Raw genomic sequence first — 26,575 nt, 5'->3', positions numbered from 1 at the left:
CAGTCTCGTCCCGTCTCATCTTGTTCCGCCTCGCCCCGTCCCATCTCATCTCGTCCCGTATCGTCCCATCCCCGTCCCATCCCCCGTCTCGTACCCGTCTCGTCTCGTTTCATTCCGTTTCGTCCCGGCTTGACCCATCTCGTTCGGTCTCATCTCGTTTCAGCCCGTCTCATACCATCTCGTTCCGTCCAATCCGGTCCCATCTCGTCACGTCATCTGGCTGTGTTTTCATTCAAAATTTGTTCATTTTGTCGTAATTCTGCGTCTCTCGTCGTTCTACTCGCGCGCGGCTCCCGCGCTGATGGCGCGCCGGCAAGATCGCTGTTTCTCTTCTTCTTGCTCTAACTAAAGATCGCCACTTTCCACGTTTTTTCAAGGATTCGATCGCAGTTCTAGCGCGGGTTTGACAATTTTTTTTTTTTGATCTACCCCATGATCAGTGTTTCCGCCCGAAGGGTTTTAGCTCTGCGGTGCTTTGATCGCGGTTTTAGCCCTCAATTTGATGGATTACTTGATCTCCACGGCTCTGGAGGAGATTTGTGCGGAGGGGGCCGAAGGAATACCCCTGCCGAAGCTCTGGGCCAACCTGCAGAACCTCGTCGGCCTCCATGTTGATCAGGTGATCAAGGATTCGATCTGGGCTCGCGTTCTAGGGATTCCGGATTTGTTCTTCAGGACTCCGAAGAGTGGATTGCTCAGTCGGATCGATTTGGAAGGGAAGAGTGTCGATCAGGCTGAGAAAATGGGGCTGAGGGTTGTCGCCGGAGAGCATGTTAGAGATGGGTTTCTTGGGATTAGCGAGATGAAGGCCTCCAACGTAGAGATCACCCCCGTGCTTAAGCAAGTTCTAGAGCGCCTCGCCGTTGCTAGGTATGCAGATGTTGAAAAGAAATTTTCATTTTTTGTGCATTGTAATCATTCATCTGTACATTCTTTATGATTTCGTGAATAGAAATGTAACCTTTGGAGTTCATTATTTAACAAAATAAATATTAATGTATCACGCGGAAAGGATAAGACTTAACCAGGACGAGAAGAACAAGGCACATTACTAATCGATCAAACATGCCGAATAGTTTATTAGTAATGAGTGAAATTAAATAATGTCTGATCGTCCACATGCATCTGGAGTTGAAGATATTAATTAAGTTTTTGGGACATTTTTTTTGCGCAGGGGCAATGGGATAGCTCAAAGTCAGCTTAGCAAAGAGTTTAAGATGAAGGAGAACACACTCTTCTACTACTTGAAGAGGCTTGAATCTCAGGGTCTAATTGTGAGGCAGGCCACTATCTTGAGAACCGAAGGAGACGAGAGCAAAGACACGGCCATTGTGAACACTAACTTGATTTTTCTGCGTCGATATGCCAAGCAACTGGGTTCTCTGCAACGAATTGAGATCACAACGCCGAATTCAGACCCTGGGAATCTCATTGGAGTTAACGATGGGATTGATGGCGAAGAATCCGTCAAGGAGGGCGTCAATGTGAAGGACTTCCTGCCGGAGATGAGCGCCATTTGCGAAATGCTCGACGAGTCGCCGGGGAAGGTTGCCAAAATCTCAAAAAGTTAACAATTGATTCGATCTATTTAGTGCATTGTTTCTAATTATTTTATTTTAATTCTTGAAGATACTTGTTGTATCAGACATCAAGGTAGCAAGGGGCTACAGAATGTCTGTTGGCCACCGATTATGGAGAAACGTGAGTGATCGCGTGCAAGATTTGAAAAAATTGTCTTCGCTTTGTTGTTTACTTAAGCCGTTCTGTTCATCTTTTTTTTTTTGCAATGGCAGATATGCAATCGAATGAAAGAGGCTTTGCTGGTTGAGGAGTTCATGGGAAAAGTTAATGGCAAGGTGGACCTTCGTGCCTTAAGCTCTAAATGGATCATTAACCCTTTTTCCCCATCTTTTAAAATTTTTTTCAAGTAATCCTTCATTCTTTTTGATGTTCAATGATATGGGTTGTAGTATTTTATGACGTCGTGGTCAGCTCATGTTGTTCTAAGTATTGATGGGCTCCGTAGAGGATCCCATTCAGTAATTTGGGGTACTCCTACACCAAAGATCAACTTCCCCAAGTTCTTCTCGGATAGAAATTTGGGACTCGTACAATAGAGAAGACAGTTGATGTATCCAACTGGACCCTGTCCTCTGTATTATGCATTCCCATTTGTCTCACGATAGTTTCGGTTATCTACGTATACAGTGCATGGAAGACAGCCTTTGATTCCCCAACCTTACTCATGGCAACTTTCTGGCAGCCCAACAACCTATAACGCAAGCAACTATTCCCATTGTGGCCATTTAAAGTTTTTCAAATTTATATGACATAAAAGGAAATGTATACGATTCTAGTTCTGATGTGGGTTCTAAGAAGGAAAGATATCTCAATGCTCAAAATCTGATCTTCTTTGCCTTCCTATTTGCCCTGATAATAATCTGCAGACATTATTTTCTATCTGCCCTATATGTCCTGGTCGAAGGCTCACTTTCTTCCTGCTACGAATGAGACTTGGCTTTGTCTCAGTATTCTCTATGTGACGCACCACGTGTTTCATCGGATAGCATCCGTCTCAAGCCGACTAGCATCACTCACTTATGCATTCCATTGTGTGGGCTGGTGTCAATCCCAGTCACATTGCTCATTGGCCTCGTCTGATTCCTCCACCGGCCCTTCCATATATTTGACCTTTGGTGTCACCTCTGACCACGAGAAGGCGTAATGAGTGGTGTTCAAGCTTGTGTTGCTCCTGCCTGGCTTAACTTTGCCTGGGCTTCACCCTCCCTTTCTTATTAGTTCCCTCACCAAATTTTCAATCTCATCTTTATGCAAACGCCCAGTGCTTTAAAAGGCCCAAGATTGACTATTTTCAAGACAATAAGTAGATCAAATGATCAATGGACCCCTTTAAGTTCCTGGGGCTCAAAGGACAAAATCTCATCTTTAAGTTCCTCGAGTCCTGATATAATAATCGATTCTTGAAAATCGTATGGTATATATATATTTCCCTTGTACTTATCGGTATTTCTGCGATTCCGATATTTCGTGTGCTTTCTGCGATTCCGATATTTTACTTATCGGTATTTAAAATACCAGCGGGAGTGGTGAAGCGTCTGGAGGGGGCGATGAGGAGGTTTTTTTGGGGAGGCAGTGGAGAGGAAGACTGAAAGGGGGTGCCGTTAGTAGCGTGGGAGATTCTATGCAGACCTGTAAAGCACGGAGGGCTGGGGATCCTACATCTGGAGTCGATGAATTTGGCACTATTGACCAAGTGGGTGGAAAAGATTGCGACTTCAGCGGAGGGGCTGGTTTTCAACATCCTGAGAGACAAATATGGCTCCGAGATAGACTGGGAGAGACGCTGGGATAGAGTCAGAGGAGAGTCCCCTTTCTGGAGCGGCCTGCGTCAAGCCATACCTCGCATTCTCCAGTTCTTTGAGCCCAGATTGGGAGACCGGGCGATATTTCAGTTTTGGACCGACAATTGGTCCAACCACGGCCCAATGCATTTGAGGTTCCCAAGGCTATTTGCGTTAGCACGGAATCCAGAGGCCACGGTCAAGGAATGTTGGGACGAAGCTTGGGTCCCTATGTTGACAGAAGCTTTATCAGAGCCGCGGTTTGGGGAGCTGATGGAGCTGCAAGAGTCAATATTACCCTTCAGACCAATAGCTGATTCCCAGGACGGTTGGATATGGCGGGGGTCGTCCTTCTCGGTGAAAGATGCATATTTGAAAATCCGAGGAGCAGCTCGGGACGACGAGACGACGAGTAAAGCCTGCCATATGTTGATGACGCGCAAAGTCCCCTTAAAGTGCGACTCTTCAGCTGGTTGTTGAGGCATCGAAGGCTTGTCACACGACTCTACCGATGGAAATGGTCCCCCGCCGCTCCCACTGGCTGCCCTATGTGTGACAGGGGAGAGGAAAATTGCTCCCACCTGTTCTTCACATGTCAATTTGCACAGGGCGTTTGGGCATTGCAGCAATTGCTGGGGGTGGATACCTCCTCAGACGAGGCCTTTTGGGCTTCAGTTTCTGACGGAAGACACGGAAGCCGACTTGATTGGGGACGCTTGCTCGCGGTGCTCTGGACGATATGGATACATCGAAATGAGGTGGTGTTTAACGAGAGGCCGGCTTCAGTAGAGAATGCCGTTCATGATGTGGAGGCGCTGAAGTCGTTTTGGGGTGGAGGGAGAGGATAGCCTTTTTTGGAGTATGATTGTACATCGTTCATGCACAATTTTTATCGTTAATGATAGCATGTAGGCCACTAGTTCCGGATGGTCTTCTTTATTGTTAAAAAAATAAATATACCCCCTTGTAAGGTCATTCGAGGAACCTTTGGATGAATGATCATTTCGTGGTTTCTTGGCATGAGTAGCTGTATCCGGCTGTTGTGAGGACAAAAACCCCTGATTCGGAAGCTCTTGAGGTTTTGTTCACCTATCTCTCTCTCGCTCTCTCTTCTTCTCTCTAACCTCTTCCATCTCTACCATTCTCATCTCTCACCCTGGACCCATATCTTGATTTTGTTAGATCTACATGGGAACCGTAACATTGGCTCAGAGCTATTGATCATTTGATCAAATGCTGAGAGCCAGGAGTGGGATACAGGGAAGAACTTCAACACCCATTGTACACATCTTGGCTGCCCTCTGACAAGGAGGGAGATATCTACTCAACGGAAACTAACACAAATTCTTAAAATCCCCTCAGTGGAAGAAATGACGAATCTACCCCTAGATATGATGGGGATTATATCACTATATTTGAAAAACTTATTTTTCTCTTCTACTGACTATTACTTCTGTTTTGGATCTATGAATTTCGTCACCTCTTTATGATTTTCTTTTACCGTTGCATTGTATCATTGGGTGACATTCTTTTGAATTATGTATCATTGGGCGTTGATAGATGTTTCTTGATAACAGTAGACCATACTCTTTTGAACCTTCTACCGATTCTTCTTATTATTATCTCTCGATCAACTTTATGGTGGTTGTTGTCATCAAAGCCCTTGATATTTATCGTCCATATGTTCTTAAAAAATGTCTATTAAATTTCTCTAGTGGCGGCAGAGTTTTCCTACGTCGAACCCAATCAGAAACATTTTCCTTTGGTTGATTTAATTGGTTTTTTTAATTATTCAGGTTGTCAAATGCTTGCGGCTATTGAAGAAGTTCAATCCCAAAGATTTTCAGCCCAAGGGTTCTAGTTGCGGCTATGAAGGCCCCGCCCAGAAATGTTGTAAGAGGGGTCAAATTACAGATCAGTTTGTTGAGCTTCCTCTAGAACATCGAATTTATGATATCATTGATGGTGAAGGGCCCAAAGGAATAACCATACCGGAGGTTTGATATTATTTCCTTCTATATCCTTTTTCAGGATTATCTGTTAATTCACTCTGGGGTAAATGGAGAGTACGATTGTCTAAGTTCTGATTTAGTTGGGTATTGTCTAGTATTCCTGATTCTCGATGTTTCAACCAACCATTATAAACTGTGGATCTTTTGTTATAATCAGGTTAGCAAAAGGTTAGGGCTCAGCAGTAAGAAGACTGAAACAAGAATCTGCGATATGTGCTGGAGGATGCCAAAGAGGTTCCCAATGTATATGAGATTTGAAAATCAAAACAGGACGAAGGTTTATAGAGTTTGGACTTGCAGAAATTTTGCGGGAAATTCCTCAGATGGAACCCCCAGTTACACAGAAAATAAAATTATGGCTTCTGATGCTATTAAAGCCGATTTACTTCCATGTAGATCACCATCTCAGCACCTTGAATCTGCACTTAGTAATGTTTTTTCCTCTGATTCTGTGATGGATACAAGTAATATGTATGCAGAAAGAGAGACACAGAGTCAAGATATCCTTGATACGGATGCATATCATGACATAAATGTGATGGAAGGTTCTATTTTGGCATCTGAGACACCTCATTCATTGCGGAAGCATTCTACAGCTGTCACCGTGGACGCTGTTCAACGGGAGGATAGGATTCTGGGGAGATTGAAGGTAACAGTATTTCATCAGCTTTCTTACTATAATATGATTGTTCCTCCCCTTTGCCAAGGTTGTATTTTGTTACGTTTGAATCTGCTCTAGTTTTATTTTTCCAGGAATTTTTACATTGTTTCTTAAAAAAAAAGGAACTTTTAGATTGTTTTGATCCCCAACCCCCATCAAAGGATAACTTGGTTATTTCTGCTGTATTGCAATTCCCTTCAAATACTTGTAGCCCTTCCCTAAGGGGGGGCGGTCAAAGGCACAGTTGATATAGTAGGTGAGAGATCATCAAGAGGACTCTGGTGCATTTTCGGGCATGTTGTCATTTGGTCCTCTATCTTTATCTTTCTTTATACTCTCCTAATGCCGCTCTGACTGGTAAACATCCTTAAGTGCCAAATAATGGTACGCCCAAATGACCTAAATATCCTTTATGGGTTGGAGATCAGATATCTTATTAGTGCCCGTTGTAGTTAAAGATTTGTCTACGCGTCATATGATGTTTCAGAGTAAGGTTCTGTTGTGTACACCATTTTTTTAAGTATATTCTCAGTGTTTTCCTTTATTTCCTTTCAATGCAGAGTGAGAAATTTTTGCTGACTGCCGAATTACACAAGTGGTTGGAAGGGTTGGAAAAAAATAAACAAACGACAATGGCCCGGAAAACTTTGACACGATCATTGCAGAAACTTCAGCAAGAAGGATACTGCAAATGCATTCAAATCAGTGTTCCCGTTTTGGCCAATTGTAATCGTACACGTGCTGCAGAGGTGATTCTACACCCATCAATTGTGATTCTTTCCTCAGAGCTTCTTGGCCAGATTCATAAAAGATTGAGGGAATTCGACATGCAGAACCGCGGCCAAGGTTTAGATAAACAGAAGGGTGATGTAGGGGTGTCCGAATTGTCTAATGTCAAGAGATCCACAAATAATCGTGAAGTGACAGAATCTCAATCTGTCAAGGTAGAAACAATGCGGGTTAATGGTTATGTTCCCGCAATCATGGTCCGTGCGAAGCTTTTGCACATCTTTTTATGGTCCTCTGTTCGTGGTTTACCTGGATGGGATGATTGTTTGATGGTTGACCGTGATATGAATGATTCCACAAGTTCTTGTAGTGTGCTCATGTCATTTTCACTTGCATTGACTTTAGAGAATATGCCATTGGAATTGTTCCTTCAAGTTGTAGGATCTGAGAAACGCTTTGAGGATCTGATTGAGAAATGTAAGCGTGGGTTGAGGCTTTGTGATCTTCCTCCCCGTGAATTCAAAGTCTTGATGAATACCCATGCTAGCGGGCGCTTATCTCGTGTGATTGATATTCTGTATCGATCGAAGGTAACTCTCAGCTCCCAAAGTCTTTTGATGCTCTTTATGTTATGTTTGTGCAACTTCCTGACGTCAAAGAACCAAATGAATTAAATCATGAACAATGAACTCACTCTGAAATAATAGAGAAGATATCCTTGTGCATTCATCTCCTGAAATGAAGGCTTTTTTGTTACTAATGGAAAAGCACTGGATTGCTCTTTTCTGTTCCTTGTATTGTAAGCTACAGGAAAAAACGATTGGTTGGGCTAATTATTTTTTTCTGGCCTCAATCCTTGCAGTTGGTCCAGTTGTCCACAGAAGGAATGGTAGCTAATACAAAAAGAACTCCTCTTTTTCTTTCAACATACTCACTGGAGCTCAAACCGTTTATTGAAGTTCCACGAAGCTCATCAGCTACCGATGCATCCACTCCTCGGCTGAGACATGACTTTCTCCTGACCAATAAGGAAGCGGTTGACTCTTATTGGCAGACTCTTGAGTATTGCCATGTTTCGGCAGACAGAAGTTCTATCTCAAAGTCATTCCCTGGGTCAGTTGTTAAAGAGGTTTGTGTTGGCGTAGATTTTTGGCGCTAAGTCTCTGTTGATTTGTATAACAGGGGGGAGAGAGAGAGAGATAAAAAGAAAGATTACGGCGAGAGATAAAAAAGAAAGATTATGGCGAGAGATATGGAAGCACAATAGGGAGTGAGAGAACATAGAAAGATGATCATTTCTACGTACTGCACACTTTAGCCCTTTTCATCTAACACATCGATTTGTCTTTTTCTAGCTCTTCCTTTCTCGTTCGTGGGCTTCAGTTAGACTTATGACTGCAGAACAGAACGCAAAGCTGTCTCACCGTTTGGCCGCTTTTGCACCTGACAAGAAAGTTCCATTTGTAGAGTGTGTAAAAATCTCGAAGGAGTTGGATCTTACTTTGGAGCAGGTTCAGATCTTTTCCTGTTTAGAATGGCATATTTCTTCTATAGGGACTTAATTTAGAAGTTGTGTATGATTAAGTTTCTTAATTTTAGATTCTTGAGCATAGTCTATTGGAAGGAGATTTTTTCTCATTTTACATCTCATTTAAGTGTATATGTGGTACGCTTCTAATTTGAATTACTTAAGATGATTTTTTATCCTGATCAATTTTCTAATGGGGAGGACTTTCTGCTTTTTGGATACAAACCCATTTGCAGGTTCTCCGTGCTTCCTATGGTTTGAAGCAAGGTCGTCGCAGGAGGTTTCTCAGATGTTCGAATGTTGGCGTCCAGAAAGAAATAACGGATGAAATATTAACGCTTGGATCAGTCTCCCATAAAAGAAAGAGAGCCAAAAATCTAGAACCGGCGCGTAGAGTTCATGCTAATGGCCAAACAGAAGACACAGGGTCTTCTAGAACATCAATGATCACTTGTGATGAGGAGACAACGTATAATGTGTGCTATATTGACTCGCAATCCTTGGACGGCGATAATGAAAAGGGTTTACTCGTGAAGGATTCATCTTTGCGGCGACCTTCTCAGAGCAGAAATAGGTCAAAACTCCAGAAAAGATTTCACTGGAGCTACCAATTGGACAGGTACATGAATGCTACCAGTCTTAAACCTTGTTATTTTTCCAGAAAGGGATCAATTTCTAGGATTTGACGACTCTAGTAACAATGATGAGGGGATGATGATAAGTCAATCTCATTAATGTAAATTCCAGGATGACGAGGTCATAATTGTTATCGTGGTTTGTTGTCCTATCTTTGTATTCCTTCTCTACTTTCTCTGTCTCTCCTTATCTCCTCGCCTTCCTGCTCAAGACTTTTTCTTGCTGGTCGATGTTCTCTCTCTCTCTCATTCTCTCTCAATTTTTTGTCCACTCGTCTGCCAAAACACTTATCTCATCATTGGCATCCGGTTTTGAATTAATCATCATCTTCACATGCTGGCATCATGATGATGACAATGATGACTTCATCTTGGGACAGCAAAGACCTAATCAGTTGCTGATTCATTTTTCGACAGGAGGTTGGTCGTTGAGTATGTCAAGTACAGAGCTCCTTTTGGGGCAAAACTCTGTCGTGTAGACTGGACTTCAATCAGTGATGACCTTCCGGCTGATCCAGACACGTGTAAGAGAAGAATGTGCGCCTTAAACAGTGACAAGATGATCAGGAAGAAAGTGATGAAGCTATGCAATCTTGTTAGTTCAAGATACGCAATGTTTCTTCTGAAATCAAGGGACGGAGAGGGGGAAACTGAGCAATTAGAAAAATGGGATGATTTTGATGATCCCGAGGTGAAGAGGGCTGTGGATGAAGTACTTTCTTCCAAAGGCACAGGCAACCTTAGAAAGCACAAGAAGAATGCATTTTTTGCTGATTCCATGGATTCTGATCTGCCTGTTCACGTAAGTCATTGCCTTTCTATGAACTATTGTTTGTGGTGACGTGTGCCTTGTGTCTTCTATCTAATGCAATTCAAGTATTATTTACTTTCAGATCTCATCAGGAGAAAATGAGAGTGTGCCAGATTGTGTTAGGACATCACTCTCCAGTCATTGTGCGGGTTTCCCCATTCAATATTACACTTACGTACGGGATTCGTTATCAATTGCTAATGCTGTGGAGCTGTTTAAGCTGATATTTTTGAGCACGTCTACGGTGCCAGAAGTGAGGTCATTGTTGGCAGAGACTCTCAATCGGTATTCTGAAGCTGATCTTACAATGGCTTTCAACTACCTTAAAGAAATGAAGTTGATGGTGCGGTTTATTTTTTCCCTACTTATGGATTTTTTCTTTGTTAAATTTGGGCTTCGTGATGACTTAATGATCTTACCTTTTTGAGTGCAAAATACTCGGCTTGTATTTATGCTTGAACCATGTGGTCCACCAAAGACATTTTTTTCTCACCGAAAATGGCCTTTTTCTTTCTTTCATGAATATTATCAGTCTGGTCACATTTCACCTAAGGTTTGGCACATCCCAATAATGTTGGTGTGTGACGTTGATGTTAGTTGACTGTTAGCCAACAAGGTCACCAAAGTCAATCGAGGTCAACATCATTGGTGCTGTCAACCATCCATACTTTCCTGTCAATTTCATCCTCATTTTCAACTGCCAACCACCCGAAAAGTTGTCGACATAAACGATATCGTCAAAATGTTGACATGGAATGGAAAAAAATGTCGTTCATTTGCGAACTTTCATTAATGAATACCAACACAAACCACAAAGAATATATGCAAATTATGTTCACAGACAGTTTACGAACAGACAAGCTGTTCATGAACAGGAAGTGGGAATGCATACGAGTATATATGGGCAGAATTTTGACAAGTCCATGTTTTGACGACCAAGCATGGAGCATAGTCATATCTCATTCTTTCAAATCACTTATTTCACAAGGCATCTATTATGATATTTGAATCGTTTCAAATCTGCAATTTCAGTCTTTATAATCTGCTTTTTTGAATTCACATAATGTTCAATTTAAACATCTGATTGAAATTGGACATTGATCAGCGATTTTTTTTTTGAAATTGACATTGATCAGCGATTGAAGGGTCTTATCTGTAATTATCTTAATTTCGGATTTTTGAAGCCGATGGTAATATTAGAATTATCGGATCATAGCCTTCAGTTTATAATCCCTTTGTCCAATCTAGACTGAAAAGTTAAAAGACGGAAATAACCATGCATTTATTTAGGGTGATGTATGCCCCTTTTTCTTGGAGATATTCCGTAGATTGAGACTTTCATAAATATAGTTTTTATTTCATAAATATAGTTTTTCGTGTATAATTTTCTTTAGATATCGATATTTGATCAACGCATCACCCATACAATATGTTCTGAATTGCCCTCATAAATTTCTCTATCTTTTGATATTGTTAAATATACGCGCAATGATAAAATAAGATGCATGAACATGACTGATTGAATCAGATTGTGAACTTATCTGGGTGAAAATAAGGATAAGTTAGTTCCCTCTATTCTATTTATTTATTCAGTTAGAATTTCTCGCACCAGTCATATTTGCGAACCGAAAACGAACACAAACAAATATTTTTTGATGTTCATTAACAAACAGCATTCGTTTGACAACGAACACCAAACACTGACGATACCTTACCTAGTTTCAACTAGTGAGATGTTTTAATTTACCATGCTCTAATTTCATATGATTCCCCAATATGGCCTTTAATACTGTCACCGCGAAATGCCAATTGGTGAATATACCATTTGATTCAAATTCTTTTATTCTTTTGATGTCTTTGTCTAGATTTTCTTCAAAAAATGTCTTTATCTAGATTTTTTTATCATCCGTTGTAATAAAAAAAATGAGATCTGTCAATGGTTGTGTTTACATGAGGTTTTTTACTTAATTCAACAGACTTTCGTAATATTTGAAGTAGCAAGGACCATGGAAATATAGCTACATTTTTCCAGATTCTCGTATTTCGAAATTTCGAAAATGAAATAAAAGATTCATCCGGTCAATAAGTGCTCATTCTTTTTCCATATTCACTGGAATTCGGGTTAATTTAAAATGGCAGGAACATGGACATGGAAAGCACCAGCTCATTCTTTCTCAGCGTTTCTTGATTAATGCTTGCTCTTCGCCATTTCCTCTAGACTCTGGAAAGGGAGCGGCAAAAATTTCAGAGTGGCTTCGTGATCAGGATAAGAACCTTGATTATGACGGAGTTTGTCTTAATTTGGATCTTCAATGCGGGGAAATCTTCCAGCTTCTGGCTCTTCTCTCTTCCGGAAGACTCTCTATAAATCCATGCATTCCAGAGGAAGGTGTGGGAGAGCCTGAAGACCCAAAGAACTCAATTCTTGAAGATTTTGATGGTACAGCGAGCAGTGATGAAAAGACTGCAAAGCAGAAGACGTGGTGGAGAAAAGAGACAGATCCTTGTAATCGCCGCGAGAAGGGATTTCCTGGAATTCAATTGGTTTTACAAAGGAAGGAACTTTCAACTGCAGATATTTTATCATCACGAGCAGAGAAGACGTGTCAGGCTGAGGGAAAAGAGCTTTTGGTCTCCGACTCTTTATCTGATCTAACCATTGATTGTTTGAGTTCCTCTCCGGATGATTCAAATTGGGAATCAATGGCTTCTTATGCTTCAAGATTGAACTCAAAAACCAGTTGTTCTGGAAAGGAAGATTATGTTCCTCCTAAATTGATAAAAGATGTATACAGCGCTGTGCATCAGGCAGGTGAGCAAGGATTGAGGAAGGAAGAACTTACGAAGAACACCATCGTGCTGGGTAAGTTCCTACTTTTCCTTCTTTTCCTGCATCTCTTCATGACTCTGGAAAAAATCCTGAGTTTGACTTTTGACATGTATAGATGATGAGTTGGTTGAGGTAACGGTGGATACACTTGCAGAATTTCAGCTGGTGATGAAGGTATTCAGCTCCCTTAAGAAATATCTTCATTCTATGCTCCTAAAGTATCCCACGTTAAAATTTAATTCATTCTAGTTCTGCGCAGAACATTCTATCTGATGACCCCGAACCAAGTATAATTCACACTAGTTTTAGTTTGCAATATATACCACACTAGAATCGATGTTGGTGCAGAAATTATAATCTCATTATTATTCAGTTACCGTCTTGTATTAAGGTGACCTGATTGAATTATCTCGTGTAGCTAACTATTTGAGATTCATTCTCGAACGTTTTTCAGAAGTATTAACCATCTCATGTCCCTAACGGTAAAAAAATTCATTAAGCTTTAGCTCACTGATACAACTCCCTTCTTGTCTCAGAGGTATCTTAGGCATTTTGGGATTTAATTCATTTTGTTCATTTTAAATAGGTTTAGCCCTTCCACTAGGGGAGCAGACTTTCAATTACAGTAGAAGTTCTTTCACGGTCTCCATTGGCTAGATCGGTCATTCACCTCTAACCATAACCTACCCCCATTGCATCCCTTTCACCAGGTCTTCAACCGGTTTCCTTCAATCTTGATCCCTTCCGCCTCCTATCAGTCTCCCTTCCTCTTTCTTCGCGGTGTGAGCTTGCAATATTGATCGGTCTTGATGAGATGGTTTACTGCTAGACTTTGCCAACATTACTGCTTTTTTTTTTGAAATCTTGACCGGCGATCACAAGCCCATGCTGTGATTACCAACGAGGACTTCCCAGGTGGTCACCCATCCTGGTACTGTTCTCGTCCAAGCACGCTTAACATGACTGCCATTTATCATTGTTATCTTGATGATTTTTCTTGTAGGTAGTGTTCTAAGTAGGGTTTTTTCTTATAATTGTCCTACCCACATATAAGGTTCAGAAATGTCTAGTATAATGGAGACTGTTAATAGAGTCAGAATTTTTTTTCTCTTTGGGCCCAACTCCCAGGGCCCAGCACTTTCTCAGCTTTTTGAATCTCTCTTTTCTTGGATTGCTTTCACTTGATTCTGCCCTCTGGATTCAACAGAATCATACATATTTTTGTGCGCAGGTGAATGCGTATGATCATGTTCGTGTTGTTGACTCTTCTTACAAGTCAAAGTATTTCATTGTCACACTGGAGGAGAATTTACAAGAGTCTGTTGTGGAAAATTCCCAACCAACAAACTGTGATATTTCTCGGATGTTACTGAAGAATCCTGACGATGGTAAACAACCTAATATTGGAGCTCTTTTGAGTTCCGGAGAAGGATCCATGGATACTCGTTCCAAGGGCACGGTGGGCAAGAAAATTCAATTTCTAGGTCATGGAACGACTCGCAGATGTCGAGCAATTTTGCCCTGGATTAATGGCGATGGCAGCACCAATGACACTGTTTATAAAGGATTAGTGCGCCGCATTCTGGGGATAGTAATGCAGAGCCCTGGCATTCTTGAGGTGTGGCATCTTTATTTTTCTCAGGAAGTCTGATGTGTTAATCATTCAGCATCTTTGAATTACGAGTAAGAAAAAGATGTGTCTGCAAGTGCTCGAAGTAAAAACCTTCTAACTACTTTTTTTTACAAAACCTTCTAAGAACTTAAATGTGGGAATTAAAAATATATGTGAAAGACCAATACGTCAGAGATTTTTGAGAGCGAGATGGACCTAAATTTTATTTCTTACATATTTGCCCAAGTTTTAGAGAATGAAGACATTTCTTAAAGATAATTAATAGTTAATGTTTAGACAATATAATATTATCCTAGATATTTAGTCAATGTTTTTTGCATGGTTGATTTATAACTTTTTGCAGTTACTTATGGGTAATTTAGTCACTACATTACTAATTACTGGCAATATCTCTCTGTGCGTCTGCATGGCAGGAAGACCTGATGAATCGAATGAATGTATTGAATCGTCAGGCGAGTTTATCCTTTTTCTTTCGTATTTTCAATGTTTTTTTTTCACTTCAATGATAAAATTAGAGGTGATTTTTTATGTTTTCTTATTTTACAGAGTTGCAGGCAGCTACTGGATATTATGATTCTTAATGATCACATTATCATGAAGAAGATGCTTCAGACTAGTGGCTGCGCTCCCCCTTCAATTTTAGGCGCTATTTTTTGTGGAAAACAAAAATCAGAAGAATCTGTTGTTTTCAGGAAACATTATTTTGCGAATCCCTTAAGCGCATCCTCACTCTAAAGAGCCAGATTACAAATTTATATGCATCTTTGATGGTCAAATTCAGGATGCCTAAGAGTAAGAAATCATTTCGGCTTAATTGCTTTACTTCTCGAAGATTTACTGGGATACTACTTCAGTCTAGTTTCCCAATAGAAAGTTGTGATAATGCCGTTCATAAACTACGTTTTTGCTTTGTACATCCATTCTAAGATTCCCAAGATTGATTTCTTTTTTAGATTTCTCATAGAAGCATTCTTGTTGAATAGATTAAATTTTCACGAAGTATGTTCCACAGCTGAAATTTAATTTCTAAATCAGAGTTGCCTCCATTATTTGTCTCACTGTTCCATCTAACATAATAAAATGTCACAATTAAATGAATCGGTTTATAACTTCACACTGACGCTCAATTGGTTGTCGTTCTTGTACATACTCATCCAGAACTGCTTCCAGATTTGTGTTATTAACTTTCTATTTCCTCCCACTTCCCAAAAGTATTATTGCATTGTGTTACTCTTAAATCCCAAGGTTTAAAATTTCTGTCTACTTCATTGTGGATTTTTATGTCAAAATGAGCTTTTGTGCTGATTTTTCTTCCCTTGCTCCCAGGGAGGCAGTCTCCTCCTGTCACCCTTAGTCCTCTCTCTCTCTCTATCTCTCTCTCCTCTCCAAGCAACTCAAAAGCTAAAATGGTATCCAAGTGGGTACAAGGAAGCTGGTGGAGAAGAGAAGAAGGATAATAAAAGAAGATCAGAGGTGCATCGTAACAGAAGCACCAGGAGCGCCAATCGCCCATGCCGAAATGTTTGAGACAATGCTGATTTGGGCGTGGGATGGTGAAGGCAGGGCATGCCAAAGAGCACATCGCAACAAGGCAGGCAAACAAGCAGTAGGGCAAGAGAAGCACGGGCAAAGGCCAGCAAGCTGGACTGCCTTTAGGAGCACTGGGGTACAATTTATGTCTGCCATTTATTTGGAAAAATGCAAGGGTGTTACCAAAGCATCAGTCAGACTGCAGAAAGGCAGGCGCATGCCAGCTCGATGAAACGCACTGGCACATCATGCCGGGATGGGAAGACTAGAAACCAGGCATACACTAGAGATTCGATAAAATGCTTTAGTGAGCCAGCACAGATACATGACCATAGCGTGTGAATGAAGTCCCATTTGACACCATTCAAGCATTGTCATATATTGGTTTCCATGGAGGCATCACCGTCATTAGGGTGCCCAACCTGTCAATTCCTATCTGCCTTTGCAAAATTCAAGGCGTCAATCAGGCACATGACAAGACGGTGGCATAAACTTCTAGGTGTTGCATTCAAGGCTGTTTAATTGCGACAGCGGCAGAGACACATAAGAGGTGTTTTAAAGTTGCCAAGCTGGTGGCCTAGAGTCTCCATTTGATGTGCAAGATGGTGGCCCCTCTCAAGGAGCAGCTGCATGGAAGATTTCAGTGGGACACACATCAATGTGGCTGTAGACACCTGGATTGAGCCCAGTTCAGGACCTCAAAGAGGTCTGGGAGGAGACTTGGGTGGACCAAGAGGCAAGAAGACCAGGGAGGAGCCCTGGCATAAATGGAAGATTGGGACAAACCCTGGAGAGGTCTAAGAGACAGGGAAATTACCCAGAGACCTGGGAGAACCACAGCATTGACTGCAGCAGGAGACCTAAGAATCGAATGTGGGGAAGACCATGACATGGTGGAGTAACTCGGATTGAAGGGTTGATTGACGCATGCGCAATGGAGTTGATCGAATGTTGGCTGTGGGGCTGACCACGGCAGTTGAGTGTCATAGGTTGGGTATTGGCTGTGCCGGAGCACCTTTCCAGTGACCAGCGTTGACCATGGGTCCTGGTAGACCATGGTGTTAACTTCAGTAGACCAAAACAGATAACAGCAAATCAGAAGTTGTTCTCGGCACTGACTGAAAGTTGACTGCTGAAGGACTTTGGCTTAGAACCTCTGCATTGACTTGGGAGTTGACCAAGAGTTGAATGCAGGGAAGATTGCTGATTCGATTGTGGGTTCGACCGTGATGGGGACTTCATTGTTGATGGCAGATAGAACCTTGCAGCATTGACCCTGGGTTTGACTGTGCAAAGACTATGGCAAGGACTACAGGTGTGATTGAGGGTGCACCACAGAGCTCCAAATCAGAACCAGAGGAACATTAAATCTGTGGCAGTACCGTGTGAACTGTGGCATGGCTGCATGTCATAGCTGTGTCGGTGACAGCCGTATATGCAGCAGTGACATGACAGCATGGCCTGCTTGATGATATGGCCACCTGATGTAGTTTCTCCTCTGAAGCAGCTCTCGAAGACATGGCCCATTTTTGGTCGACGTGGCTTAACTAGCAATCAGTAGGCATCGTGAGCTGCGGTTGGAGTGGGAGGCTGTCCGCGACCAGAAAGGGGAGAGAGGGAGCTAGATCCCGATCTTCATCATTCTTCTTCCACCATTCTGATCTTCTCCTTGTTCTCTTGGATTCTTGTCCTCGTCCCCCCCCTCTTCGGTGACATTGGAATTTCACATCTTTAGTTGGTGATTGTTCTTCAAGCAAGTTGGTTGTGATACTCTACTCTAGATACTTGATCGTATCATCATGTTAACCCTCTAGGCTTATTTTGGTCTTTTGGCCCTTAGGTATTCCCTTTCAATAGGGTAGCTAAAGAAGAATGAAGCTGGAGACATTGGTTCCTCTGATCCCCTTGTGATCTTCTCAATCTCAACACACCTTCAGGCAGCTCGTCAGCCTTGCCTCCTGCATTCCACCTTGTCTCTCATCATTCCCCTTATACGTTCCAACTCGAGGAACATCTACTCTTCTCCTTTATCTCGCTTCCCCGATACAAGCCTACGTGTAGGTCTGTATTGGAGAGATGTGAACAGTTACCCAGTGCAGCCTAGAACATGCTCCCTCGGGGGAATTAGCGGTGATCCAGTCCTGTGATGACCTTTGTTCCTCTGTTATGTTCCTATTTTTATTTTTCGTGTTCTCTCTTCTCCTCTATTAAGAAAGGGCACATGAGCTGCTACATGCCCTCATAATATGATCAAAAGAGCATTCTTTATAAGAACTACATCAAGATCTCTAGCAGTTTTGTATCAGGTTCTCGAAGAAATGGGAGGGGGGGTGGTATTTCACACTTTCAGGTCATTGATAAATAATGACGCAATGAATTGGTGACCAAGGATCGCTATTCATTTATTAAAGTTCTAATGGTACTCAAGGACTATTAAGCTTTTGATCTATTGACCTGTAATGAGGTAGGGGAAGTTTGTCATTTTATGTTCTGTCATTTTATGTCCTCAGATTAATTGCTGTTTCATTTGATTAATTAAGGCAGTTTGTGTGGAATGAATGGATAGACCTCTGCGTAAGCAATTTTAACGTTAACTGCTGTACCATCACTTCTGGCGCTCCTCATTTTGGGTTATTTTGTGCAGTGTCTCATAGGTTTGGTCTGAGTTTCCTATTGAATTTCTACCCTATGGGTAAAATTTTCAACTACCCAACAGCCATGGGGAAGGGTATGACAAATATTCTCTCTGCCCTTTCGCCCTCGTCAGACTGCTCCACCGATGAGTAGTAAAATGCGGAACAGGCATGATGGTAGAAGCAGCAGCGGCAAATGCAGAAGTTGCAAGGGAGCTAAGGCAGCAAGTGCGGCATCAGGGTACAGCTGCAATGGCAGAGATGGCTGTTCATCTCTTAATTTATTGAGTTTATTTATAATTTAATGTTAAAGTTCTTTTTTGTCAATACAACGCAGTTATGCTCACATGAGGATGCAATATCCAGCAGCATACTTGTATCCTGCTTTCAGCTTATAACTGATCCGACAAAAACATATAACTCTGTGACAATCAGTTTCTCTCCGTTGTGTTTATCGAGATCTGAAAAGAATCTGTGTTTATCACATTGAAAGCTACAATGGTCTGAGAGCTGTTCATCTATAACACTAAACAGCAGAAGAATCTGCTTGTCCATGATTCTTAAGTATCAGACGTTATTTGCAATAGAATTTGAAACCATATTAAATTCATTCAAGGTGGGAGAAGCTACGGTTTAAAATGTCAACAGAAGAGGTTTAACAAATGATGTATGATTATGTTGTGGCACCCAAGAGGCAACATCAAAGGAAGAAGTTAGGAAAGGAAAAAAGGAATAACTGTCAAAGCAGATGATGGGAAGTGCATTGTTCAAGAGCGTGTGACGGTTAAAGAAACAGCAACTAACATCAACCTGAGGATGCGAAGTAAAGAGCCAGAATTAGGAATAAGAAAGAATTAGGGAAATTTATGCTTTCAAGTGGACTGGGGGGAGTAAGGCTGTATTTGGCGAAGATTCTGGAAGAGAACTAAATCCTCAATACTGTAGGGAGGTGAAGGATACTCATATATTGTGGTAGATGTCATTAGTTAAGCAAGAAATTGTTCTTGAAACATTTTTGGGAATTTTGGGACTCTTTCAGATTAACAATTGCCATGGACCTGGCTTATAAAATATTTGTGAAAATGATACCTAGAGAGTGGCCCAGAGGGTCTTAAAATTGAAGAATTTATAATTAACTAAAATATAGTTCAATTCTTTTATCATCTCAATGTCTCCTAAGGGGAACACCAGAAAAATATTACCTCAAAGAATCGAAATATTTTCATTCATCCAACTATACAACATAAAATTTGAGCCAGTAATAAATGAGACTAGAATCTGATTGCATTTTTTTCTCAGAAAATTGAAATATTAGACGCTTGGAGAGGAAGAAATGGGGTACTGAGGCGGGACGGGAGGTGGCCGGTAAGATGGTGACTATAGAGAGAGTGGATAATGGGTGAGATCAAGAGGGGATTAAGATGGTGAAGTAACAAGGGGTGTGGGCTGACGAAGGGGAGGGTACCCAATAAAAATCAGCTGACCAGTCAAAACATGTACTGGCTATCTAAAATTCTCAAAAAATAAGAAATAAAGCTTAAATAAAATTATATTCACTGAAACCAATTCATGCCTACCCAAGAAAAATCAACTGATCAGTTAAAATATGTGTCTAGCAAAAAGGCTCCAAAATGTTGGCATCATCATCTCTTTCATCATCATTAACAGCATGCCCTCGGAAATTTGATGTTCTCTCCCGTTAACTTGGACCTCTTGTAGTTAATGAGAACACATCAGTCAGAGAAGAATGCTCAAAGGGAGCACGAGTCCAACTTGGCAATCTTGCAAGTCTCAGATTTGAGTCATCCAACTTTACTGATTTACCATTACTATTGTTGATTCCTAACTTAGGGATATTAATAATACTCAGTTCATTTATGTATTGACAAAAAACCAACCATAAATGCACAAAATAATTTTTAGTATAAACACAAACCATGAACTATTCATTTTTGTACTGGTTAGTTTGCAAACAGTTGGTGAAATGAATACCAACATGGCCACCCTACCCAAGCTCAGAGATCATTCAAGCCCTCTTGTCATCGTCTAAGTCGTAGGGGACTTCATATGGTCCTTTGGTCACAAACGCAAAGAGGTTTCTGGTTCTGCATCTCCTATTTCATTACAAATAAATTAATGAACAGTTCATGGTTTGATTCATGGTTTGATTGATAATTAAATCCATAAATTAATGATTGATGTTCAGTCTTACTGTAGTTTTTATTCATTGTCAATACTTGCAATCAAAGTTTTGTCATTGAAGATCAAACCACAATTTTATGCAGCTTAAGATGGAAAATAAATTCCGAAATTATCTATAAACATGGATGAGCCCATCACGTTGTGTAAAACTGATTCCACCCTTGTCTTGCTCGTTGGATGCATTCTTACAAGCAATGTGCCTATCCTATATCTGTATCCATATGCTATGGTGGATCTCTTCTTCTTGTTATTCCTCTTATTCTTTTTCTTCTTTTCTTCCTGTGATTCTTTTTCTTCTTATTTTTCCTCTTCTTCTTCTTAATATTATTTTTCTTCTCCAACTCTTCTTGAAGATTTAATAGATCTCTTCACCATCAAGTCTTACGAATTTATCAAGCCTCATAAGAGGACAAGAAGAAATGGGGGACAGGTTTGGGTGGCATGGGCACCTAAAATGGTGCCCCATATATTTACACTTATTTGAGAACTTTTCAAGAAAATCCTTTTAACTTAAATTATACAAATTAGCATGCATAGACCTTATGAGTGTGACTTTTTAGACCTATGTATCACTTTGAAAATAACTTTAAGGGACCTATAATATTTATTAGAGAACATCATTAGTTAGTTATGGTTTAATTTATTAAACATCATTTTAACCCAATCTATAGGTTAAGTTTCTAGCTTGTGGGGTGCCAGCCAACAACATACGCTCTAGAAGGTACAAAAGTTTTAATTATACCGTGTGAGGAACCTAATCTTGAATCACTTCAGGTATGGTTTATTGTCGCAACCTAATCTTTCATTCCAGTTAGTACTAGCAAGTTATGGAGATCATTATAGAATTCCTTCTCCAATATGTCCACTAATCTAGCTGGGATTTAATGCATCTTCTTTCTTGAGTCAGAGTCATATACAAAGGGATCATGATCACACCTTCACCATTCAACCATGTTTGTGTACTTTTTACTATATTTGAGTTGAGACTTGTTTGAATCTCATGAATAGGGATTCACAAATTGTGGTCGATATATAGATGTCCATCTACAAATCCTTCGGAGCCTTAAGTCCAAGGACCACTTATATGGCGGTGACAAGAATCAATGTGATTAATGTTTAGGTATAATATCACTCAAAGTATTTGTATCAATCAATTCAGTGAAGTCTTTCCTTAAAGAGTACACAGTGCATATGCTTATTTCACACACATGATCAGCCATATTTATAGTGTTATTCTTTCAGGATAGTTTGATGTCCATGTCAACTATCCATAAAAGATGAATATTTAGGAAAACATATTTAGAGATTAATGATCATTGTATTATGATATTATCATAATTATCTAATTCATTTCAGATGTTTAGAGACTTTGGATAAACATTACATGAGAATAATAATAAATAAATATTGATGTTAATGAACTTAAAATGACATGGAAGTGCCATTGGCCTTGACGGCCACATAATATCCATTAAGGATTGAAATATTTTCATACTCCTAAAGTCAGATCGGATGAAGAGGTGATTTATATGGACCATATAAAGTTTGTTGTGTCTTAATATAGATTCAAGTCCTTCAGTCGTTTAGATTCATTGTTTGTTGCCTCTACATCATTTTTTCAACCCTCATTACAAAATAAAACTTAGTAGAAATTCACATACCCATGTGATGTAACACAACTGGCGCTGGGATTAAACGGCTGGTGTTACACCACAAGAAGGGCACGGACAGTCATGTCATGTAGAGAAGATGACTAATGTGGACGTTATGCAAATGATTATGCATCGATGAAATCACAAAGAAGTATAAATCCAGCGTCAATGTACACCAACGTCCATTCAACTACGGTAAGTGTGACCAAGAAATGACACTAGGCTCTCGATGATTCGGACATCGAGTTGAAGGCCGACAGTGCGAGCTCGGTTACTGCCGCTTTTGTGCACACCCTCGACAGTCTCAACCAAGGACGTACTGATTGAAATCCTAATCCTTGAAACGTGAATTCTATCTATCACTAATCTAAAACCGGTGGTGGAGAAAATGTTTTGGAGGTACTGAAAGAAATAAGTTAGGAGCATACTAGTAGCGGTAGACGCGGGAATGCCTGATTCCTAGCAGTACAAGGCGAGCAGCATGTACGCCCGAGGTCGGCGCCGGTAGGTGCAGTTGCGCAATAAAGGACAGCGACGGGCATGATGGCAGTTGCAGTGATGGGCACGGCAACAGTGTGTGGCGACGCGGCAACACAGCAGTGGCAAGGCGTAGTGGCAAGAGGGTGTGGCGTCGCAATGGCGCAATGCATGGTGGTGTGACAGCGACGAGGCATGATGGCAGCAAGGCACGCTCGTGCGACAAGACACGGCAACAGCAAGGCAGCAGCTGTCGTGGATGGGACCACTAGGAAGCGACGATGGCCAGAACTCCAACGGGGGCGGCTGTGGCCTGCGGCGCCTGCTAGGGCTATGGCAGCCAATTGGGCTGCAGTAGGTTGCGGCGCTTGCTAGGTCTACGACTACGACGAGCAGCTCCTGGGGCAGCTGTGGGCGGCCTGGGCAACCACTGGTGGCCCAGGCAGCAACAGGCGGCGTTGGGCGGTCGTGGGCGGCGCTGGGCAGCCTCAAAAGTGACATAAGAAACTCCGGCAAAGGCAGTAGTGGTGGCAATTTTTGGCGAACTCTAGGGTTTACATTTTTTAATCTTTCTTCTCTCCCACTCTATCTATGAGCAGGCCCCACCTTTTATAGGGGTAAATATGTGCCTCCCCCCTTAGAAATAAAGGGCGAAGGCCCAGTTACAAGTAATTAGGACCCCCTAATAGGAGAGAGAGACACACTAACACGCCTACACATGCACTAACACATGCACAAAAGTGTACTTCCGTACAGCGGTCCAACCAGGTATGAATAAACAAAAACAAACCCTTACGGGGCTGACATACAAGGCCTACTAAACAAAGTAAATATAAGGAAATATAACGTCAAAACTTTGTGGCCCGTTGACGAGGCTGAGTACTATGAAGGTTGGGTCTCGCGCGTGAGCCCTCGCTCGATAAACTGGTTTGATGGGGTCTTCAAAGCTGAATGGTCCCTTATCACCATGACAGCATGTTAAACTATGCGGAGGATGGAAGATCGTCTTACTCTTGTCATCCATAGTGTAGTAATCCTTTAGGTTGCAAATATCAATAATGTTCTCAGACAACGCCCACTACATGTCCACCTAGTTCCTTATGACACCTGGTAATAAAATTCTGTTATTTGATATCCACAAATACAAGTTAAACCCAAATTGTTCAAAAAAAAAAAGTTGAACCCAATCAACATCAATAAACCTTTTGTACCATCCTCTCCTTCATCTGTACATAAAGGCTACTAACTTTCTCCTTCATCCTATCCCCTTACATTAATCACCCCATCTCACTCATTACCTCTTTGACCCACCAATCTCACTAACCCATGCCCCTTGTTAAAAGAAAGTGTGTACTCAACAGAATATCATCACACATACATTTATTACACACAACTCAAAGATATGATATGGCACTGATAACCACCCATTAGGGTTTGTTTGTGCCTTCTCCTTGATATGTTGGGCACATAAATACTATAAAATTTTAAAAAGAACTGACAAATTTTTTGATTTTTTTATAATCTTTTCTGACAGGGTTTATACGCTTATGAATCACGAGTGCATGTACATCGAAAACAAAGAATAAAATTCATGAAATTGATGGGGAGATTATTTCAAAAAGAATACCTTTCTTCTATCTAATAGATGTCACCCAAGCCTACTAGATTGAAGAAAGGTATTCTTTTTAAAAGAATTTTCCCATCAATTTGATGAATTTTATTAGAACAACCTAGACTATTTCACAAGGAGAACCCTTGTTTTGATCTAATCCATGATTAAAAAATGAAATCAACTGGTCTAGTATTTAAGAGTTTTTCAGGCGCAAATGAACTTAGCTTCTTTTATAAGTTGACAATTAAAAACAACCAAGGGCCCCCCCCCCCCCCCGTCTAGTGACTGATTTTCATAACACTCTATGTTAAACCAGAAAACTGTTATGTCATCATCCTCATCATTATAAGGTTTATTTCTTGATAACCATCGCTGCATTGTCAACATCAATAAGCCCGGTGACGGCAAAAGAAATGTGACAGTTGATGATTGTCTGGTCCTACTTCATAGAACCAGCTACTTCAGCCCTTGAATTCACAAGTACATGTATATAATCCTTGAGCCAACAAAGTAGATGTGCCTGAATATATGAAAAGCTTAAGTTATTAATGATGTTTCTTAACAAATTAATGTACCAATAATTTAAAAGAAAAGCAAACCACATCACCCATTCTCCCTGCCCCACAAGCACAAAAGACACGTCATGTATCTATTCGTGTTGGGGATGAGTGGTTTTGATATTCCCATGATTAAATCAAACTTCCCAATCCCACCAAGTCCTTCAAATCGTTTTGAATTATAATCATTATTATAATTCAAAATAAATCCTGTCGTCAAAATATCGAAAAACCTATCAATTGTGCAGCTCATTTTGTTTGAAAGTCGTTTGACTGTGATTCAAAAGATGTTTCTTCATAGCCACATTAAGTTTCTGTTTTTGATGGTCCAAATCAGATGGAAGTTGTACCTGACAAATCATGTATTTCACTTCAGTATCGTTAATTAGTTAAGTTTATTTGTCTGAATTCATGATGTATATTCCCTATTAATGTACCATCACCTGTTTCTGAAGCATATGTTCATGTGATTATAGTTTAATACATGAAAATTCATAAAAGAACCCAACTTTTCTTAATGGTAATCCTATCATAAGAAGAATGACCCTCAAAAGTTTGATTCTCTAAAGTATGTTTTCAATATCTGTTTGATTTTTTGGCTCGTTCCCGTTGGTTAGGGATCAACCCTACCCCTTTCATTAGGATGATCTCAGGATCTGTTTCCTTCAGCACGCCCTCATCCCAACCGCCATCGTATGCCTGTTTGTTTGTTGGGCCTTACATATGCATCGCTTGCACCATGAGAGACTCAGCCTCCTCAGCGAGTATGGTCTTCTCTTGCCCCATGAGAGACTCTGCCTCTGTGCCCATTTTTTTTTGTAATTTCTCATATCTGCCTTGCCAGATAATGACATGGGCCGCCCCTTGTGTGTCCCACAACTGCAATGGAATGTGCCTGCATGAAACCTCCATAGGGATTCCATGATAGAGGTTTCACCAAGGAGTATATTTCCAGATCATCCCGAACGTGGAAGATGGACGGGACAGATTTTGTCCCATCCGACGCCCAGAGTAAGTTCAGGGAGGAAGGATGGGATGGTTTTTCGTCCAACGATAAAAAAACGTCCTGTCCAATCATACCGGGATGTTTTTTCGTCCTGTCCAGTTCTCTCGGGACAAATTTTTGTCCCGAAATTTGTCTCGGACGAAAAAAACAGGGACTTTGATGCGAATTGTCATAGCGAGGTCACGTGGCAACATCTCAACCATCAGATGTGAATCCAGCGGTTTTCCATCCAGATTCGTCCGTCCATCATCCGAGACCTCCGGACGAACTATTTTTTCATCCCACGGGACAAAAACCGTCCCATCCGGTGGTCCCGAGACGAATATTCGTCCCAAAACTCATCCGCATCCTCGGATGGACAATTTTTTCGTCCTGGGTCGAAAAAATCGTCCCATCCGCGTCCCTGCACTGTACCAGGGAGTGTGTAAGTATTCTTCCTAGTACACTCATTTTCCTTTCCCATTATACAACTCCTCTTTCTATGCGTGAAGGATTGCTGATGATCACTTTGGTAGGCTCGATAAGATGAAAACTGAATTGATCTGAGCACATGAGCATGCCTCCAGGATTCGTCGCTGAGAGCCTTGTGCATCACTCAAGTCATTTACTCCCACACATGAGCCTTGCTCGTATTTGAACTTGGTCAAGCGCACTGGACCTCCACTTTGTACTTCTATGCTGACACGGTCAACCTGTTTGAGTATA

The 26,575-nt window shown here is 41.0% G+C and overlaps 1 protein-coding gene across 2 annotated transcripts; it reads left to right on the top strand.

Annotated features, from left to right (window-relative positions):
* Positions 1 to 269: 269 nt before the first annotated feature.
* Positions 270 to 18,807, top strand: LOC144716005 (uncharacterized). Of its 2 annotated transcripts, XM_078590995.1 has the most exons (19): positions 270 to 870; positions 1,175 to 1,547; positions 1,630 to 1,701; positions 1,794 to 1,856; positions 5,159 to 5,359; positions 5,532 to 6,023; positions 6,596 to 7,354; positions 7,627 to 7,893; positions 8,120 to 8,275; positions 8,529 to 8,911; positions 9,345 to 9,729; positions 9,821 to 10,081; positions 11,878 to 12,601; positions 12,684 to 12,742; positions 13,800 to 14,186; positions 14,615 to 14,653; positions 14,748 to 14,993; positions 18,376 to 18,605; positions 18,702 to 18,807. In XM_078590995.1, exons 1-17 carry the CDS (start codon positions 503 to 505, stop codon positions 14,934 to 14,936), a joined length of 5,178 nt encoding a protein of 1,725 aa, XP_078447121.1. In that variant the 5' UTR covers positions 270 to 502; the 3' UTR covers positions 14,937 to 14,993; positions 18,376 to 18,605; positions 18,702 to 18,807. The 2 variants fall into 2 exon arrangements, with proteins under 2 accessions (XP_078447121.1, XP_078447120.1); XM_078590994.1 differs by having other exon boundaries at positions 18,376 to 18,807.
* Positions 18,808 to 26,575: the final 7,768 nt, after the last annotated feature.

The sequence above is a fragment of the Wolffia australiana genome, chromosome 20 (genome assembly GCF_029677425.1).
Source record: "Wolffia australiana isolate 7733 chromosome 20, ASM2967742v1".
NCBI classification, from domain to species: Eukaryota; Viridiplantae; Streptophyta; class Magnoliopsida; order Alismatales; family Araceae; genus Wolffia; species Wolffia australiana.
Note: the sequence above shows the minus strand (reverse complement) of the source record. Positions and strands in the feature narration are given on the sequence as shown.